Raw genomic sequence first — 20920 nt, forward strand, 5'->3', positions numbered from 1 at the left:
ATCTATCTATCTATCTATCTATCTATCTATCTATCTATCTATCTATCTATGGCATGATTGTATTTATAGAAAATTTTCGGAAAATCAAAACTACAACAACACAAAACAGATCAGTGAGGCCAGGGGTGGAAGTAGGTGACTGAAAAAAAAAAGCAGGAGGAAACTTTCAGGGTTAACAGAAGTGTTCTTGAACACTTTTAACAGCTTAATAAAGCTGTTAAAAAGATGTAAGTGGAAACAATCCAAATGTACATCGATGGATAAATGGGTATTAAAATATGATACATATTCATAAAATGAAATACTATTCGGTAATAAAAATAAATGAAGTACTGATTCACCCTTCAACATGGATAAACCTTGAAATCATAATGCTAAGTGAAGGCAATTGTGAAGGTCCACATGTTGTATTTTTCCACTTAAATGAAATGTCCAGAATAGACAAATCTGGAGTGGGGATAGGGGGCTGGGGATGTTGAGGGGGATGATGGCTAAAAGAAGGGGCTATTTGTTTCAAAGGTAAGAAAAATATTCTCGAATTGACTGTAATGGATGTACAACTGAAAAGATTAAAAACCACTGAATTATACATGTTAAATGGGTGAATTTTATGGTATATGAATTATATCTAATTCATAAAAAGCTATTAAAAGGGATATAATAGAACTGAATGCAAAAAAATTCAGTAATTTTAAAGATAAGCATAATGCTTCAAATACATTTTCTGAATATGCTGGTACTTCTGGCTTTTGCTTTATAGGCCCAGGGATTCACATTATTTCTTTTCTGAATTTAGGAGTAAAGAAATTCCTTGTTATTTGAGTAACATTAGTACTTAAACAAGATGATTTAAAACTGGGACTAAATTTTTTGCAGGGGTGGGGTAGAAAGGACTAAAATTTTACAGTACCTAGTGGGAAATGGAAAACAGTTTGGTTAGAATTTCATTTTAAAGAATTACTAAATTTAATCTTATCAGTAGAGAGTCTCTTTGGTAGTTTGCTAATCTACCGTGGCCACAGTTCCTAGTGAGATGAAATGTAATAATATTATGCCCTGTAAAGTGCTATTTTCTTCTCATACAGAAGGTCCTTTGGGCAAAAGTCAAGAGCCTTAACAATTTTCCAAAAGGCCTTTCTTAATACTTTGAATTCCCAATTATTTACTTTTGAAGAGCCATTTGTGTCATTATCTGTATCATTTTCCCCTTCTTCCATTGTGAACTGATCTGTCTCTACAACAGTACTGCTCAAAGCATGATCTGAAGACCAGTAGCAGTAGCAGCAGTCCAGGTGTTTTTCATGCATGCAATAGTTTGAAAAACAAATCTAATCCAGACTTCTAGAATTTGCCTGTGATAATGGTATACTGGGTAGCTAGTCAGGCATAAGCAGGGCAGGAGAGGGCTCTCCGCAACCCCACACACGCATCAGGAATGTCAGGTGATGGTCAGGTGGTTGCTGAAACGCTCTCTCTAAAATCTCTCTAAGAATCAGCTGCAGCTCATGCCAGGGTAAAGCAGTCTCCCAATAGGCAGAAACACCTGAAACTGATGATCAGCAGCTTCCCAATAAGATTTTAAGAGGTGGGTGAGTGGACTCAAGCATGTGCATTAAGAGGCAAAATGGCGTTTAACTGGTATATGACCTTCCAGGGACATTCAACTGGTAAGGGAAGAATGCCTCAAGTGAATATATATAAAACTCCAGTAAACACATTGCATGCGCTCACCTCCCAAGCACTGGCAGGCCACTGCACATGCAGAAAGCCCACCCCAACGGAAGAATTAGGGGAGAAGAGATGCAAGACCCCAGAAGTATGAGAACATATAAAACCCCAAAGCAAAAAGTCAAACTGCGCACTTGATGTCTCAAGTTGCCCGCCTGGCCTTCTTCCAAGTGGCCTTCTTCCTTTCATTACTGCTCTAAAGCTTTTTAATAAACCTTCGCTCCTGCTCTAAAACTTGCCTCGGTCTCTCCTCTGCCTTCTGCTCCTCAGTTGAATTCTTTCTTCTGAGGACGCAAGAAGTGAGACTGCTGCAGACCCATATGGATTCACTGCTGGTAACAATAAGAATCACCTGTAATACATGTTAAACACACAAGTTTCTAGACCCACTCCAAAGTTTCTGAATTAATCTTTTGGGGAAGAGTCTGAAATCTGTATGCTGAACAAACAACCAAGGTGATTACGGGAAAGAAAGTTTGGGAAGCAAGGACCTATGCTAGTAGTTTTCAAACTTTAGTGTGCATCAGAATTCCCTGTAATGCTTATTAAAACACAGACTGCTGGGCCCCACCCCCAATTACTGCACTGATAAGACTAGTGCCCGAGAATCTACATTTCTAACAAGCTCCCAGGCAATACTAAAGCTGTTGGTGAGGACCATGCTTTGAGAACTACTGCTCAGGCAGCACTGCCTCTTCAGTTATGACAACATGTAAAGAAGGATGATGTAAAATACTGCATAGCCATAACTGCACTATACAATGCTATGCAATGTAATTCTATAAAATAATATATCTCGCAAATTATGGTATGCAGAACTTCTGCATCAGAATCACCTGGGGACTGTTAAAGATAAGGATTCCTTTGTCACACACAAGCCCTACAGCATCCAAACTTAGGTGTTAAAGCCTAGAACTTGCTATTTTTAACAAGCTCCTGCATACCAAAAATCTAGAACCACTGTCATCATGCCTAAATGACTTTTCTAATGGATGATGCCAAGCACTGTATAATCATAGGGCTAAATTCTCTGAAAGAATTTTTGTCCTGATGGTACTGCCAGGACACAAGAGCAAAAAGCCAGCTGGCATCTGTCCTGGGTAGCTGAAATCTACGTCAGGGCAGAGCCTCGTTTGCTGCTTCATCTGCCCATTTTGTCTTGTCTGAATCCCAGTAGTGACATTAAGATGGTTTCGGACACTCCCAGAGTTCTTCACATTCCAGTCGTAAGGGACCAGAATTCCTTTATAGGATAATTAGTCCAGATTTAAGGCACCTCTAGTGATTACAAACCACTACCACTTCCTGTATGATTGGCAGGTAAGGCAAATAAATTATTTCTAAGTTGATTTAGTAATAGAGCTACTGGAGACCAACTGTTTAATAAACGTAGAGAAAGGTTAAATATAAAAGACTGATCCTAAGAAGAAGCTATAGAGAATTACCAATTCAGGGACAGAATCATACTGATCTTTGGTTATATCCAGGTGATATTAAAATATTTAGCAATAGATAAAATGTAAGTACCCGCCTATCAAAATAGATACCAACTGTAAGCAACCAATAAGGCCATGGTTGCTGAATATCATTAGTTCTGCCATTATCCTGTGGCTTTAAAAATGCTTTCAATATGCTGATAATGCTCACACATAGAATTTCATGAGCACCTCTCTTACAAGAACCAGAAATGCCTATGAAGTGTATCATAAACACACAAGCACACACATACACAAAATCCTTCCAACTTCATCCTGATTTAATTGTCCAGATTCCAGTCATTCTAGACTTCTCTTACACACTCTTTCCAACACGGCATCCTCTATCTTTTAAAATTTCAGTTTATACACAAAAATATATATGTGCATATTTGAATAAAATATTTCAGAGGGGCTTAAAATGTAAGAAAAAAATTTACTTGCTCCATTTTTGCTCTATCTCCAATCTTGCTTCCATGATGCACCCACTTCTAACAATCTCAGCTATTTCTTCTGGTAGTTACCTCTACCAGATATAGTTATCTCTAAATAATGGTTATACTCCATTTCCATATTTACCAATTGGGTATACTCTGATTTCATGCATGTATTATTTCTTGGGTTTAAAATTTTGTTAGCCATTGACTTCCACTGTGAAATAGCATTTTTAGTTCTCTTTACTCCCCACTCTCCACATACCATCACATCCCCCTGAGAAAGAATTATGATTCAACTGCTCCAGTCTGGACCCTCTAAGCCTGGGGTATTAGCATTATTAGAGTGTCATCTGTTGCATCTTCCTGATGCTTTCTTTTGAATTCTATTTCCTGTTTACTATATCACTCCCTTATTTTGAAGGGGCATATCCTAGTAGCTTTCTAAGAAACAGTATGTGGGAAATAATTTGAGAACTTGATTAATAGTGGGATATCGAATTTTAGATCGGAAATCATTTTCATTCAAATTGGAAGGCAAGATTTCTTCTTTGCTAGCTCCAAAACCATTCTATTCTGAGTACAACTCTTTTGTTTACATTTCTTAAAGCTTGTAAAATCTTCTTTGATCTCAGTGTTCTGAAATTTTACAATAACATGCTTGGGTTTGGATGTGTTTTCATCTATTGTCCTGTGAATTCTGTGGGCCCTTTCAATCTGGAAAATTTGTATCCTTTAATTGTGTGATATATTACTGGATTACCTCTACCTCTACTATTTCTTTTTTTTTTTTTTTTTTCTTTTTCTTTGAGACAGAATCTAGCTCTGTTGCCTAGGCTGGGGTGCAATGGCACGATCTCGGCTCACTGCAACCTCTCCCTCCAGAGTTCGGGGGATTCTCCTGTTTCAGCCTCCCGAGTAGCTGGGATTAGAGGCATGCACCATCACACCCAGCTAATTTTTGTATTTTTAGTAGAGACGGGGTTTCACCATGTTGGCCAGGCTGGTCTTGAACTCCTGACCTCAGGTGATCCGCCCTCCTCGGCCTTTCAAATTGTTGGGATTACAGGCATGAGTCACTGTGCTCGGCTGCCCTACTATTTCTTTTCTTTCGCTGTCTCTGTCCTATCTCTGTATCCATTATTCTAAGGCTGGATTCTCCAAACTGGTCCTCCTACTTATTTTAGTCTTTTTCTCTCCTGGTTTCTATTTTCCTTTATTGCTCTTTAGTAAGTTTTTCAACTTTATCTTCTAGACCTACTGCTGCGTAATTTCTGATGTTTTAAATTCCGAGAGCTTTTTTTTTTTTTGGTGAATATTGTTCTGCTATTTATTTTTAAAGCATCCTTATTGACTCTTAGGTATCTTGAATGCAATAGCTTGTCTTATCCCCTGATGATACTGATGATAGTTCCCCACTCTCAAATTGCTTTATGCTGTTTAATAGTTGATCTCATGTTAGAGAATTTTCTCAGATTTTTAAAATAATGCTTGGTTGCCTATTTAAGAGTTCGGGGGCATGAGTAAAAATGGCTATTGTCAAAAAGATAGAAAATAACAGATGCTGACAAGGATGTGGAGAAAGGGGAATGCTTGTACATTGTTAGTGGGGATGTAAATTAGTACAGCAACTATTGAAAATAGTATGAAGGTTCCTCAACAAACTGAAAATAGAACTACCATATGACCCAGCAATCCCACTGCTGGGTATATACATCCAAAAGAAAGGAAATCAGAATACTAAAGAGATAACTGCATTCCCATGTTTACTGCAGCAATATTTACAATAGCCAAGATGTGGAATCAACCTAACTGTCCATCAGCAGATGAACGGATAAAGACAGTGTGGGACAATATACACAGTGGAATTATTCACTCACAAAAAATAATGAAATTCTGTCACTTGCAGCAACACGGATGGAACTGGAGGGCATTACGTTAAGTGAAAGAAGCCAGGCACAAAATGACAAATACCTCACGTTCACACTCATATGTGGGAGGTAGTGCTAGTATGGTGGTTAACAGAGGCTGGAAAGGGTGGGGGAAGGGAATGAAGAGATTGGTTAATGGGTACAAAAATACAATTAGATAAAATAAATAAGTTCCAGCGTTTGATAGACGAGTTAATAAGGATTTATTGTATGTTTCAAAATAGCTAGAAGATTTGGAATGTTTCTGACACAAAGAAATCATAAATGTTTGAAGGGTGGTAGATATTCTAAATAACCTGATTTGATCATTACATTGCATGCATTTATCAAAATATCACACGTACCTCACAAGTAATTACAACTATTAGGTATCAATTAAAAAAAAGAAGGGGGGACAAGAAGGCTGCTTGCAGCACATGCATGGGGCCTGGTGACTGAGGCTTCACACTAGAGAAAGAGGCCAGGATTTCTTAGGTATTCCTCTACATTGGTATCTTCATCTTTTCTCTAGGAGGCAGATTCCCTAGATAACATTTTTCTAATTTCCTACCTGGGTAGGGAAAGGCCTGGCTCTCATCCTTCTGGGAAACTAGTAGGACGGACGGACACACACACGGACACACACACACACACACACACTCTTTCTTTCTCCTGTTTTCCATACTGAGCCCTTAAGCTCAATAGTAATTTGGCATCCTTCAATCAAGAAACTCCTTTGTTTTACTATCCCTAGAGAATAAACAAATTGGATGGGAGAGGGAGGGGCATTCACTAGAGTTTTAAGAGCTTCTTAAAAGGTTTTCAAGAAATTCTACTTACTCTTCCCTTTGCCGCCACTGAGGTACTGCCTATTGCTAATTCCTGTATTTTTTAAGGCTTCTGCAGTGGAAACTGAATCGGCTCTTAATTTCCCTTTGCTGGCATAGTATAAAACTGTTAACTTAGTCACCACATCTACTTTCTAGCATCCGAAACAGTTCCCCCAGCCAATGGGGATTTACATTTAAATCATGGTTTCTTTACAGTATATTAATGATGCTTCGGAAGAGAGCCAAATTAGATGTGTCTGTTCAATTCGCCACCTTCCTACAACCTGTTTTAGCCTCTGCAAATGACTTAAGCCTGCCTGAAATCACGCCTCTGAGATAATATCTTGGTGACACTGGGCATATGATTTAAACATGTATGTAATAGGGATCACAATGCCAGAACTTTGTATCACTTTAGTGAAAAATGGGCAAAATGATGTATGCCCACTCAAGAGGTATGTGCTATGTCAATTTAAGGTCTACTGCTATCTTAGAGGAAGATAACCATTTCACTATTAGTAAGGTGAGTTGCTTTTTCATCCAGATAATGCACTGGATGATATGACTATTCCCTCCTTGTCCCTCATTTACAAGTTGGCTTTTGGGTTAGAGATACAGTGCACAGATTTATGCTTCTCCATGACAAGCAATCATCAATTCATTAAAGGAAATGTAATAAATGATTTCAGCTCCTTGCATTCTACCAAAGCAATGAATACTTTATGCTGTTCATGTGTGTAACTGTATACAAATTTTTAATACAAATATTTTATGTATCCTCCCAGGCATCTGGATTATGTTAACAGCAAGTTAGCAGGCCACATCATTCAGAAGATACGGGAAATTAATATTCTTGAGAAGAGAGGAAATTAGACACTACTTGAGAGGGTGGGGCATCCAGCTCCTCATGAAAAACAACTTTTGGTAACACAGTACTATCACCTTCAAAGTGTCTGGTAAACATTAAGCTTTCTTTTCACCCTTTTAAAGGCTTAAAGCACCACACAAGTAGTTTGCAGGCCCCTTTCAGCTCCCGAAATGTTAGGATTCTACCATTAACTGGAAACCTGGGTTCTAGTCCCAGCTCTTTTCGAGATGGGCGATATGACCTCTTGCATGATACACAGGCCTGCATGGGTTCTTTCTTCATCTATAAAACAATCCCTATCATTCTTTCACCTGTGATTTCCCATTGCTATACGGAATCAAAAGTCAATTTCAAAAGTAATTTATTCTTTTCAATAATTTAAGTATATTTTAATACTAATGTAAACATTTTTGGTCCGGGTGTCAGAATTTAGTCTGAATACCCATCAACTGCATGGAAATCTTACCCCTAAAAGTACCCATTTTTGTCAAGAAATACAGTAATTAGGTGTGACTTTAATGTAAATTAAAATTTAATGTACATGTACTTTCATCTCATATTGTCAGATAATGTAAGACTCCCATCTAAACCATTTTTTTTTTAATTTTAGATTTAAAACTTTAATGAAGACTTTCGTTGGGTGGGGGTGAGGTACAGAATCTTGCAATTTTTTTTTTAGCACCCATAAGTACAATATAATACTGCAATTTTAAAAATATCTCAAATGAGTAAGATGTCATCTGTGAGATAAACTGATTTTTGTAAAATATTTCATTATTTGCCATATTGTTTGGTCATAAAGTGAGCTTCATTATACTGCAGCAACTGGCTTTTTCTACTATATAGAGGCATGCTTTAATAAACCAAATTGGTAATTAAAATGGTCTCACGCTAAAGGAAAGAAGGGGCCTTTCACATTCTACTCAGAATTGTCATCATATATTTATGAGGTAGGATTTATGTACGTTCTGCATGCCTTGATCTATTGTGCCTAGATTCATATCCTAGCTTTTATCATGATCTGGCTCAGGCAAGCCATTTAACTGGGAGGTCAGTGGCCTCACTTTAAATGTGTTGTGAGGATAAAATGAAATCAAAAGTATTCTAAAAAGAAAATAGAAAACTAATATACCAAATATTGCTGATGTGGCAAATTAGCTCATTAAGTCCTTGCGTAGGGAGAATAGGCTAAGGCCCATTCTAATCTATTTATTTTCATTCCATGAATTTCTCTCTGAATTCCACATTTGTCTTTTACAGAGCCAAAGACGACCATGGCTACCTATGCATTAGTCCACATAATTTACCTCTACCGAAAATTACTTCCTTATTGATCTTTCTCAGGCTTTGCTTTCAACCGGACTAGATATGTCATAAATTTAGACTCAGATATATTCTACGTTTATGATTACTATTAAGCTTTTGCAATCGTGAGTCAACATCAAGAACAGAAACCTATCTGAGAGGTTTCCAATCGCATTAGCGGATTGGAATCACTGGTCTGATGACTTTCTAAGGCTACAGGTGGGAACTGCCCATACCCGGTGGTGACCAAGCTGATGAAGTCTGCAGTTCTCAAAAGCACAGATCATGACATGCACTCCCCGTGGGGCGTCATTCCTTAAAAGTCTACTCACTACGAAAGCTCCTGGAAATGTCGGGCAGGTGCTTAGGGAAAGAATAAGAAATCCCTAGTCAGTCACAAGTCTCTGTAGTGTTACTACTATAGCCGACGCAGGAAACTGGCTAGGGAGGGGTTGGTGCTGGCTTTCAAAGAAGTACTCAGAATTGCTACACGGTGCCAGAGCTGGCCTCTGGCAGGGAAGGCTGTGATGGCTTTGGCTCTGGTCAAGTGGGTTTTTAGTCAGGGAAGGGTGTAACAGAAGTGGTTCTGCGAGGTGCCAAAATAATCCCCTTTACGGCCACGCAAGTCTGCAACATGCGGCACTCAGGACAGTCTCTTCCCAATACCCTCCCTTAACGAGAGCGCGCGCCCGCGGGGGCCCATTACCATCCTGCAGGATGAGGGTGGGCTGCACCGCCTGTACCCGGAACTGTCTGGCCCTCCAGCCGGGGCTGGGCGCCCGCACCACCTCGCTATCGGAGAGCCAGGTCACGGTCTCAAAGTTGTCCCCGCGAGCCAGCGCCTCGGCCTCGGCGTGGTGCACGGCCACCCGGTCGAACTGGTAAAGGCCGCCGGAGTGGTCGAAGTGCACGTGGGTGGCCACGGCAAGCAGCGGCCGGTGCGCCGCGTCCTCTTTGGCCCCGCGGTCCTGCAAGAGGCCGGAGGAGTACAGGTACTCCGGGAGGCTGCGCAGCCCCAGGCCTGTATCGATCACCACGTCCTGCTCGGAGCCGCGCACCAGCCAGATGTTGGCACGGTTGCCCGACTCGTAGAAGCGTTCTTGAATCCAGAAGATACCATCGCCTAGAGACTTGTGGGCGTACCACTCGAGCGCCGACATGCTGGGCAGGGATGCAGCCAGGCGGAGTGAGTGTGGGCGTGCGAGTCTCCCCACAGGCTGTATAGACACCGAGCGCTGCGGCTGTGTGGAGCCGTCTGCCTGCAGCCAGGGAGGAGGCGCTGAGTGAGGCGGGGGCGGGGGATGCGGGAGTCAGAATAGTAGGAGAAAGGACGCAGACCGACGCTGCCTGTAGCGTGCGCTCTCGCACCCTCCCGCCAGGTCGGCAGCAAGCAGAGGCTGCGCCACCAGCACGGGGGTGCAGGAGTTACAGCAGCCTCGGCAGGCGCACCACGAGGGAGCTTAACGCAGGGACCACTGCAGCAGAATGGAGACTCAGGTGGCGACCCTTTCGCCACCCCAGGCGTGTGACAGCAGAGGCCCGGAGCAAGGGTGGGAAGCGCTAGGACCGCCCACCCACTGGCTCCCCACGGCGCGCACTCCCAGCTGGCGCGGAAAGTGTGGGGCCTAGCAGGTTGTATGGAGACTACGGAGCCTGCCAAGGGCAAAAAAGCTCTCTACCGAGGGGGTGGGGCCTGCCTGGGGAGTGGGCGGGGCTAGTTGGTAGGGCTCACGCCGCGGTCCTGGGGCCGCGTGGAGGGCGGTGCGAGATTCTCCTGAGGTGGAACGAACGGCTCTCGAGCGCCGGTGTTCTCTGCCAGCAGCCCTTCCTCGCCGGCCGGCGCTTCCGCTGCAGAGTTTTGCCCAAGCTTCGAGACTTAGGGAACAGGTAACCGAGGAAGCAATCGAAGACTTGGGAGGGGTGGGGAGGGTAGAGGGGAGTTAAAGGGGCTTGTGGAGAAGTTGTGGGGGAAGTCGGGGGTAGAGATTCATTAAAGCGCCTCTGGGTTGAGGGGCGTTTGGAGATAGCTTGATACCTCCCCTCCTTGTCCTGCTCCCTTCAGAATTTTTTAAGTTGAATTTCCAGATCTTACCCAGTCTCCACTCCTGGGACTGTTTGCAGTGAGTTAGAAGGGTATTTATGCTCTTACTGATAGTAGGTTATTTTCCAAATCCAGTGACTTTATGATTTGTTAAGGCACTAGTCATTGCCGCAGATTGCAGCTGAGGACCGACTACTCAGTATCTGTTTTCGTAACTGTTGGCATTTTATATCGTAGGGAAGGAAGTTGTTAATGTGGTTTGTCTTCCAAAAAATAAAATTCTGTATCCACCCTCTTTTTTTTTTTTTTGGTTTGGTCTGCCCTTGGAAGAGAGTAAAGCGAGTTGGTAGAAAGGCTCAAATAAAGAAAAGGAGCACCTGGTGAGGACGGGAAAAGTGAATAATGACTGGGTGTGGCCCCGCCAGCCACATAAATCATCCGCTCTGTTAACTTAAGGTCACTGTCTCCACTCCCCACTTCCCAGCTATTGAAGCATCTATTTAGTTTTTTTTTTGTTTTGTTTTTTGTTTTTTTGAGACAGAGCCTCTATTGCCCAGGCTGGAGTGCAGTGGCGCAATCTCGTCTCACTGCAACCTCCGCCTCCTGGGTTCAAGGGATTTTCCTGCCTCAGCCTCCCAAGGAGCCGAGATTACAGGCGCCCGCCACTGCACCCGGCTAATTTTGTATTTTTAGTAGAAACGGGGTTTCACTATGTTGGCCAGGCTAGTCTTGAACTCCTGACCTCAAGTGATCCGCCTGCCTCAGCCTCCCAAAGTGCTGGGATTACAGGTGTGAGCCACTACACCCGGCCAGAAGCATCTATTTAGGCTTCAGAAATTCCCTTGAGAACTTGACCTCCCAACTTAGCCAGGAAGAATGATAAAGAGACTCATGAGACAGCATTACAAAAGAATTATGAAAACTGTTACTGTGACAACTACTAATAAGCCTTCATGGAAGGAGAGGTATCCGCTCTTTTCCTAGCCTCCTAAAGTCTTTGGTGGGCATGCAGCTTTTCTAAATACTTTGCTAATCTTGGTAGAGATTATTCGGTTACTCAGTTGGGGGCTATCCTTATGCACAAGTCGCTGAGCTAGATAATTCATGAACAGAATTGTGTAAAAAGGTCATGATCTGGATTCTCAGGAGTTTTAAGGAAGATAATGTCTGTACACAATTACTTACAAGATAAAGCATTACAGGGTATGTACCACAGAAAGTAAAAACTCGATTCAATAAGAATACAGATGGAAGGGATTCTTGAAGAGTGGCTTTTGAGCAGGCCTTAAAAGACTACTTTTAGGGCATTCTCAGCAGAGTAATATAGGGCCCTCAGTAGTCTGGGTACTTTTTCTTTAGGCAGAAGTGAGCCACTAGTGGTGAAATGGAGTGATATCTCTACTAGGCCATGAACTCAGCAATAATTTGCCCAATAATGATTGAACTTTTGCCAGGCTTTGGTTAGTAATGGGGACATAAAAAGGAGAATAAGTTTCCAAGGAGAACTTCACACTTCCTGGTCCCTCTGCCTGCATCCCACATCTCACTGGATATCCTTTTTTAATTCTCTGCATGGCTCTTTGCTTTACTTTTGTCAGGCTTATGCTCAGATATCACTGAATAAGAGAGGACTTCTTCAGCCACCCTTTCCACAATAGCATCCATGTTTCCTGTCTTTATTTTTCTTCTTGTCACTTCCTGACATTTCCTATAAAATATATTTTGTCAGTTTCTTACCTCAGACTCTGAGCTTCATGAGAGGAGAGATTTTGTTTTGCTCACTACTGTGTTCTCAATTCATAGAAGACAGCCTGACGATGAGGGTGCTTAATAAATACTTGATTGGATTGAAGAGCCTCCCTGGGAGACAGATAAGAGCTGACAGTTTCAACATGATTGTAAAAAGGGCTTAAAAGCAGAGTAGTACTTGGGAAACACAGAGAAGGGAGAGGCCTATCTCCATGTAGGGTGGAAGAAATTGTCATGGAGAAAGTGTCATTTGCATGGCATCTGAAAAGAACCTGGGACTTAGGTGGATGTGGCAGGAAGGGCACTCCAGGCATGCAATGGTTGATTTGGCCACAGCGTGGGGTGCATGTGGTGAGAGGCAGAAAGACTCCAAAGCTCTTTTAAGGAGAGTCACATGTCAAGATTTGTATTCCAGAAAGATACCCTAGACTGCAGAGTGGATTGAAAGGGAGAGTCAGGCCACAGGAAGTTTATTTATTCTGTTTTAGAGGTCCAGGTGAGAGATGAGAGGGTCTGAACTGAAGCAGAGGTGGAAGAAACAGAACATGGGAGAGAGAACAGAGCTGGTAAACCTCTACTTTTAGATGGGGGATTGGAAGTAGACAGGTCAGGATACCTATCCTGATTGTAGCAATTTAGGGGTCATTCATCAGGAATAATACTGTGACTTAACTTTCACTGCCTCCTCTAGCTTCTATGTCTGCTTCTGTCTGTTTGTGCATTTGTTGATGGAGCTGACGTTGTTACTGGTGGAGGGTGTCCAGGTTCTTGGCGTCTTGAACAAAGAATTGGACAAAATGCACAAAGCAAAGAAAGAATGAAGCGACGAAAGCAGATATTTATTGAAAATGAAAGTACACTCTAGTGGGGGAGTGGGTGGAGCATATGGGCTCAAGGGTCCCCTTACAGAATTTGTGGGGGTTTAAATACCCTCTAGGGGTTTCCATTTAGTTACTTGGTGTACACCCTGTGTAAACGAAGAGGATGAAGTAAAGTTACAAAGTCATTTACTTGGCATATGCCCTATGGAGAGGGTATTTCCTGTCATAGCTGAAGTGTTAATCAGCCTGTTTGTTCCCTGCCTCCAGACCCTATTTTCCTGCCTCAGTGTGTACAAGGAACTGTGTAAAACATGGAGGACAAGACATTTCGGTTACATCATAACTCATAAAATGTTAGAACTAGGAGGAATTTCAGAGATAAGCTCAGCATCTGTTAGGGGTTGTTTTTGTAGTTGATTAAAATTGACTTTTTCAGCTCTTGGATGCTTAAACTATACCCATTTTTAAGCCTCCCAGAACAATTCTGAATAGGAATTTTCAGGAGACATCCTGAAATGGAAGGGGCAATGCTACTGATTTTACATTTTTAATTGAGTCTGTTTTGCAGTTATTAATTCACTTCATTGAATAAAGACCTCCCTGGGATTAAAAAAGTCTTCTAACCAGCCTAGACTATGCTTCCTGAAGTGTAATGCAAATGAAAGAATAGTGGAAAGGTTTTCTGAGGCCTTAAAGCTGTCCTTTTGTTAGGAATTAGCTTTGCATCCTTAGGTAATCAAGTAACCGCTTAGGGTGTCACTTTCCTTTTCTGTAAAATGGGAGGTTTAATCTGAAGTGGTTCTTTTTTTTTTTTTGAGACAGAGTCTTGCTCTGTCACCCAGGCTGGAGTGCAGTGGCCTGATCTCAGCTCACTGCAAGCTCCGCCTCCCAGGTTCACGCCATTCTTCTGCCTCAGCCTCCCGAGTAGCTGGGACTACAGGCGCCCCCCACCACGCCCAGCTAATTTTTTGTATTTTTAGTAGAGACGGGGTTTCACTGTGTTAGCCAGGATGGTCTCGATCTCCTGACCTCGTGATCCGCCCGCCTCGGCCTCCCAAAGTGCTGGGATTACAGGCGTGAGCCACCGCGCCCGGATTTTTTTTTTTTGAGAGGTAGTCTGACTCTGTCACCCAGGCTGGAGTTCAGCGGCGCAATCTCAGCTCACTGCCATCTCCACCTCCTGGATTCAAGTGATTCTCCTGCCTCAGCCTCCTGAGTAGCTGGGACTACAGGCGTGTACTGCCATGCCCAGCTAAGCCTGTAATCCCAGCACTTTGGGAGGCCGAGGCGGGCAGATCAGGAGGTCAAGAGATCGAGGTCATCCTGGCCAACATGATGAAACCCCGTCTCTACTGAAAATGCAGGGGTTCTTAATTTGGGTTGCACACTGTAATCTCCTGGAATGCTTTAAAAAGTCCTAATGCTTAAATAGTACCTCCAGAGCTTCTGATTTTATTGTTCTGGGGTGAATCCTGGGTTTTCTTTTCTTTAAAACCTCCCAGTGATTCCAGTGTGCAGGTAGGTCCCACTCAAAGAAAGGGGGAAAAAAGCCTTAATAATGGGCTAACTGAATTGTACTTCTGTGGGTAGATTTGCTCCTCAAATCACAGTGCACAAATAGGGTAAGCTTGACATTAATTGTGGAGCTGTTGCTACATAGGAAGCAGTATGCCAGACAGTAGGGAGGATAAAATCTCTACTTAATAGACCGTAGGGAGAATAAAATCTCTACTTAACACAGTCAGAACCAACAAACAGCCAGGTGCAGTGGCTTATGCCTGTAATCCCAGCACTTTGGGAGGCTGAGGAAGGCACATGACCTAAGGCCAGGAGTTCAAGAGTAACTTTGCCAACATGGTGAAACCCTATCTCTCCTAAAAATACAAAAATTAGCCGGGTTTGGTGGCGGGCACCAGTAATCCCAGCTACACTGCAGGCTGAGGCAGGAGAATTGCTTGAACCCGGGAGGCGGAGGTTGCAGTGAGCCGAGATCGCGCCAATGCACTCCAGCCTGGGCGACAGAGATTCCATCTCGGGGAGGGGGAAAGACAAACAAACAACAAACTAAAAACATAGGTGAAACTCCTCTTCTTTGGAAAAGGTCCATTTCCCAAAAGTGGTATTCTCTTTATTTCTTTGAAAATTGATGAGTGTGGTAACATGTATCACCTGAATTTTCTTTTTTTTTTTAATCTATGTGTTTTAACAGGAGGATCTTTCCAAGAGCAATGTGAGATGAAGTGACTGTTATGGTTGCTGAGGGACTTAAACTGGCTTTTATGGTGAAAAGGGATGTAGCAAGTCAGGGAGGCAGAGGGAGTAAGTTGCAGTGGAAAGACTGGTATTCAAGAAATGACTATAGACTAGTGAGTCAGGAAAATAGGGTGCAACCATCTTAAAAGGGCTCTGAGTAAATAGGGAGTTTGGATTTAATTCAGTTAGCCAAGAGGGAAGATGAGGAGAGTAGCAGAATCAAAACTGTGCTTTAGAATGAGTAATGTGGGTCCATAAATTAAACAGGAAGAACAAGGGATACCACAAAGTTTGCAGTTAATCAGAAGTGAGGTGAAAAAGGACTGAGCTGGATTATGGTAGAGAAATTGCAAAGAAAGTGACATTTAGAAGGAAGGCATTGATCAGTGCTCTCTATCTCCTAGCACAGTGCCTGGAATGCTCAATATTGGTTGAATGAGTGACTCAGTGAAATTGGGCCATATGAAGTAGAGAAAGATTTGAAACATGAGGAAATATAGAAAGCACTAAAACTCCTTTATTCAAGAGTTTGATGTATTGAAAAAGGAATGAGGCAGTGTGAGTTAACTCAACCACGGTCTCACTTGTAGGTCATTTCTTTCATGATATATTTACCAGGATCCAGGGACTCTCTCTGAGCTCTGCAGGAGAAGAAAATGAATTTATCAGCTCCTCTGTGTAGAGGGGAATGGATTCATGAAAACTAAACTTAAAGAGATGGGTTTGTAGACTGGAATGCCATATAATTATTAAATGTGTCAACAAACTAGGAAACTTTTCTGTCAAGGGTGGTACATTCGCTAATGATAGCAATTCATACACCCAAAGATTGCTTGATTAAAAATGGAAATTTAGAATCAGTAAAGTTTGTTATTTTTCAAGAGCTATTTCATGAAGCCGTGCTAGCTGGTATCCTCTTTTTTTAGAGTGAGTTTTCCAAACTTTTCCAGGGCCCACCTCCAAAGATTCTGGTATAGTAGGTTTGAAGGCTTGAAGAAAGCCTAGGACTGTGTGTTTAGCAGGTCCTCTGGTTAATTCTCATGATCAGGAAAGTCTGGTAAACTTTACCTGAAATTATTTTTAATCTTTAAGTAGTGGCAGATCCTGGACTGGAGTGCAGCCCAGTGGTTTTGAGTAGGGCTAGTGGGCTCTTGTAATTGTTTCTTAGAATGAAAGGTGTGACCCCTTCTGCTCAGCAGTTTGGATACTTGGGAGACATGCTTTCTCTAGGCTCAGCATATGTCTTAGTGACTCAGCAATTGAAACAAGTCCATTTGGATATTTTCCTGCTTTTTTAATGTAGAGAGCTGGAGTAAGCTTGGCTATTAAAATAAATACAGTTACTGTGTGAATTTTATTTTAAGGTAACTAAATAATAGATAAGAGAAATTGATTCCTGGGAGAATTCCAATTAATGAAACAGAAAGAATGATACAATTTGTATACCACCATTTTGCAATTCATAATGGAAAAATGGATGTAGGTGGTGATCATCAGTGACTGCTAAAATCATCAGGTGAAAACTGATGGACACTTTATACTTAATGAAATAGACCAACACCTGAACCCATGACCAGCCTGATCAATACCAAGAGTGAGACTTTATGTTCATCTTGATGTAATGCAGAAGGAAAGAGAGAGCATCCCTTTTAAGTATTCTTTAAAAAAAAAAAAAAAATCAAACCCTAATCTAAGCCTCTAGTTTACCTGTTTATTGGAAATACACCCAGTGAATAGAGGAATATGTTAAACCATATCTCAGGCATAAATCAGTCAAATCCAGAATATGGAAATTGTATAGCTTTGCTACTTTCAAAGTATAGTTTACAAATCAGTTGATGTCTCCTGAGACCTTGATAAAAATACAGATTCTCAGTTTCTGATTCAAAATGCTGATTCAAAATCTGCATTTTAACAAGATTCCTAGGTAATTCTCTTGTACCTAAAGTTTAAGAAGCATTGTACAGGGCACTGACCTAGTTTTTTAGACAAATAGACAGAAAAAAGCAAAAAAGAAAGGAAAACAATTACAGTTTAAAAGAAAGTAAAACGTCATGTATTTTTTATATCTTGATTTGAACAAATTAACTGTAAAAACATTTATGTGATAAGTAAAAAATGTGAATGTTCTATATAAGATGATGGTATAGAGTTATTGTTAAAATTATAGATGCAATGTTAATGTGATTTTTTTTTAAAAGCCCTTAACTCTCAGAGAAGATGCATACTGAAGAGTTTAAAATAATCTGAAGTATGGGAGTAGAAAAGTATAGTGAAAGTACAATAGTCATATACTGATAATTTTGAAGCTAAGTAGTGGGTATATGGGGATTTACTATACTGACTTTTGTGTATGTAAGTATAGTAAATGCAAGTATTAGTAAAAAAAAAAAAAAAAGGCATGGAGTTGTAGTTTAAAATGGCAACATTAAAGATGACAAATCAACTTTTAGTGTTCAAGCAGCTATGAAGGAAAACTCAAATATGGAGGCCTGCAAGGATAAATTTACAAAATGAATAATGTAAAACTATGAAACTCAAAGGGAGGGATTGAAACCAACTTTGCAAAAATCATAACTGAGAAAATAATGACAGTGAAAGATATCAGACCTAGCTGATCCCATCTTGCTTCTAACCTCTAAACTGTCCTTGTTCATCCTTGGGCGTGAAACCACCTTTGCAAAATTATGACTGAGACAACGAAAGAGATCTAAACTAACTGTGACTCTGTATTACTTCTAACCTTTAAGCTGTCCGTGTTCATTCCTGGGCATAGACTGAACTAACTTTGGGAGGATCTTAGTTTATAGTTTAAAACAAAGACGGTTACAGACTTTCCCAAAACAAACCTCCTCCCTGCCTAGACTGCCATTGTAGGACTAAGAAATTATTCACAAGATTAGAAATTACAGTTTAGGAGTCATGCAGCTGGAGGCTACAAGATTCTGACCCTCCCTAAACTGAAGATCAGCGCTTCAGATATTTTACAGACCCTGCTCTTGATGGATCAGGGGACACTACCCAGAGCGATTGACTGACTCTTCTAATCTTTTGGCCCCCACCCAGGAACTGACTCTGCAGAAGAGAACAGCTTTGACTTCCTATGATTTCATCCTGGAGCCAACCAATCTGCACTTCCAATTCACTGGCCCCCTACCCACCAAATTAACCTTAAAATCTCTGATCTCCAGCCAGGCGCAGTGGCTCACTCCAGTAATCCCAGCACTTTGGGAAGCCAAGGCGGGTGGATCACCTGAAGTCAAGAGTTCAAGACCAGCCTGACCAACATGGAGAAACCCCGTCTCTACTAAAAATACAAAATTAGATAGGCATGGTGGCGCATGCCTGTAATCCCAACTGCTCGGGTGGCTGAGGCAGGAGAATTGCTTGAACCTGGGAGGTGGAGGTTGCAGTGAGCCGAGACTGCGCTGCTGCACTCCACCCTGGGCAACAAGAGCGAAACTCCATCTCAAAAAAATCTCCGAGCTTTCAGGGAGGCTGATCTAAGGAGTAATAAAACTCCGGTCTCCCGCACAGCCAGCTCTATGTGAATTACTCTTTCTGTATTGCAATTACCCTGTCTTGATAAATCAGCTCTGTCCAGACAACAGGCAGGGTGAACCCCTTGGGCAGTTACAAAATCATGTCTGAAAATGTTCTCAGTTTCATAGCCATTATGTCAAATCAAATGCCATGTATTCTACTTGAGTAATTCACAGAAAACAGGAAACAATGTTTCATTACAAAAAGATGTTTTGAATATATGATTTGCTTCTGGGGCCTTAAGTATAGAAGGACATTAAAATTGGCCATCATTGGCAGGGTGTCATTGGCTGGGTGCCGTGGCTCATGCCTATAATCCTAGCACTTTGGGAGGCTGAGGCAGGTGGATCACTTGAGGTCAGGAGTTTGAGACCAACCTGGCCAACATGGTGAAACCCCGTCTCTACTAAAAAAATTCAAAAGTAAGTCCTATAATCCCAGCTACTTAGGAGACTGAGACAGGAGAATCACTTAAGCAAGGGAGGGAGGTTACAGTGAGCCACGATTGTGCCACCTGGGTGATGGAGCAAGACTTCATCTGAAAATAATAATAATAATAAATAAAAAATTTTAAAAATTAAATTGGCTGTCTAAAAGTGCAGTGCCTTATTACTGCTATTCTTTGAAAATGAATTAAAACTTGGACTGCCACATCCTAAGTGTTAGGTAGATTTACAGCAGTTACAGTTATCTCACCTTTAAGGCAAATATTTTTAAGTTGCTAAGGCTAATTTGTATAATTTTAAACCTCAAAGATGAGACCTATGAAGTCCTTGATTCTACTGTGTATTTTAACTCAACTACTCCTTAGTAGCTGAGACTTCCACCAGAACGGTTCTCTCAGTACTCTTAACATTTGCTGTGTGTTAGAATCACCTGGGAAGCTTCTAAAACTGACTCTTGCCCAATCCTCACCCCAAGAGATCTGGATTGATTGGTTCAGTTCAGTGATTCTCAGAACTTAGCATACATAAGAATTATCTGGAAGGCTTCTTAAAACACCAATGCTGGGCTCACCCACAGTTTCTTTTTTCTTTAGGTCTGTGGTAGAACTCAACAGTTTGCATTTCTACCAAGTTCTGAGTGATGGTGCTGCAGACAGCACTCTTTGAGAAACATTGCTCTAGGTTTTTAAGCTACCCAAGTGATTCTAATGGCAGCCCGGGTTGAGAACTGAGAGGCGCTTGCTTTGTAGTGTTAGCCCTGTGATAAAGTGAGCTGGGAGTTTTCAGCCTTTTGGTCCAAAGAACTGCGTATATTCAAATTGTAGGCAGTAAAATTGATATAAAGAGGTAGCACCTTGATGGTTTTAGGTGGTGTTCCTTCACCATTAATGTGGCAGACTAAGAGGGGTGACATTAATGACCAGACAAAAAACCCTGGTGAAGAGTAGAACAGCTGTGTGAAGTACTGTGGCTTGCATGATTTTGTAAGGAGGGCAAGTGAGAGTGAGTAGATTCAGAAATGAGACTGAGCTGATGGGGCCAAAACCAAAGCCACTCCTCTAACTTCCTCCAGGTGGACTGGAGGACATACCATTTCTGTCTTGGGTTCACAGGCTTAAATGAGACTCAGTATTATCAGCGGGAAAAGAGATGTAAAGAGTGTGCATTATAATAATCACTACAGTTGAATGCAGATTTCTACTGGAAGAACTCCAGCGTAAGGAACCCTGTTTTTACATTGCCAGCTCAGTTCTCATAGTATAATCAGAGGATTCAAAAGTTCGGTACAACTTGCATGTGTGATATCACTCCTGTCCCCAAAATTGAAGAGTACAGGTTTATCATAACTTTAATGATTTCAGCTCTTTTCCTCTGAATTTTTTTTTCTTGGACAGGCTTCTTTCGAGTCTCATCAAGCGACCATTCCCCATTTCTAAAAGAGAGACATTGGACTAGATCTCAGGGATTCTTCCTAACACTCACATGCTAAGATAAACCATTTAGAGTCTTAAAGTATA

The 20920-nt window shown here is 41.6% G+C and overlaps 2 protein-coding genes across 6 annotated transcripts in view; one reads left to right on the forward strand and one right to left on the reverse strand.

Moving 5' to 3' along the window:
• MBLAC2 (metallo-beta-lactamase domain containing 2) overlaps positions 1-10190 on the reverse strand; it is a 19138-nt gene extending 8948 nt beyond the window's left edge. The window contains exon 1 of the mRNA XM_023215049.2: positions 9257-10190. Coding sequence (XP_023070817.1) covers positions 9257-9710 — 454 coding nt within the window. The 5' untranslated portion in view covers positions 9711-10190. The remainder of the gene's footprint in view (positions 1-9256) is intronic.
• POLR3G (RNA polymerase III subunit G) overlaps positions 7218-20920 on the forward strand; it is a 44419-nt gene continuing 30716 nt past the window's right edge. For 2 of the 5 annotated variants that reach the window (XM_023215054.3, XM_031935434.1), the window contains exon 1: positions 10273-10437. The gene's annotated coding sequence lies outside the window, so the exon portion shown is untranslated. Of the gene's footprint in view, positions 7334-10272; positions 10438-20920 lie in introns of those variants that run through there. The other 3 variants (XM_023215050.3, XM_023215051.2, XM_023215052.3) reach the window with 2 other exon arrangements.

The sequence above is a fragment of the Piliocolobus tephrosceles genome, chromosome 4 (assembly GCF_002776525.5).
Source record: "Piliocolobus tephrosceles isolate RC106 chromosome 4, ASM277652v3, whole genome shotgun sequence".
NCBI lineage: Eukaryota > Metazoa > Chordata > Mammalia > Primates > Cercopithecidae > Piliocolobus > Piliocolobus tephrosceles.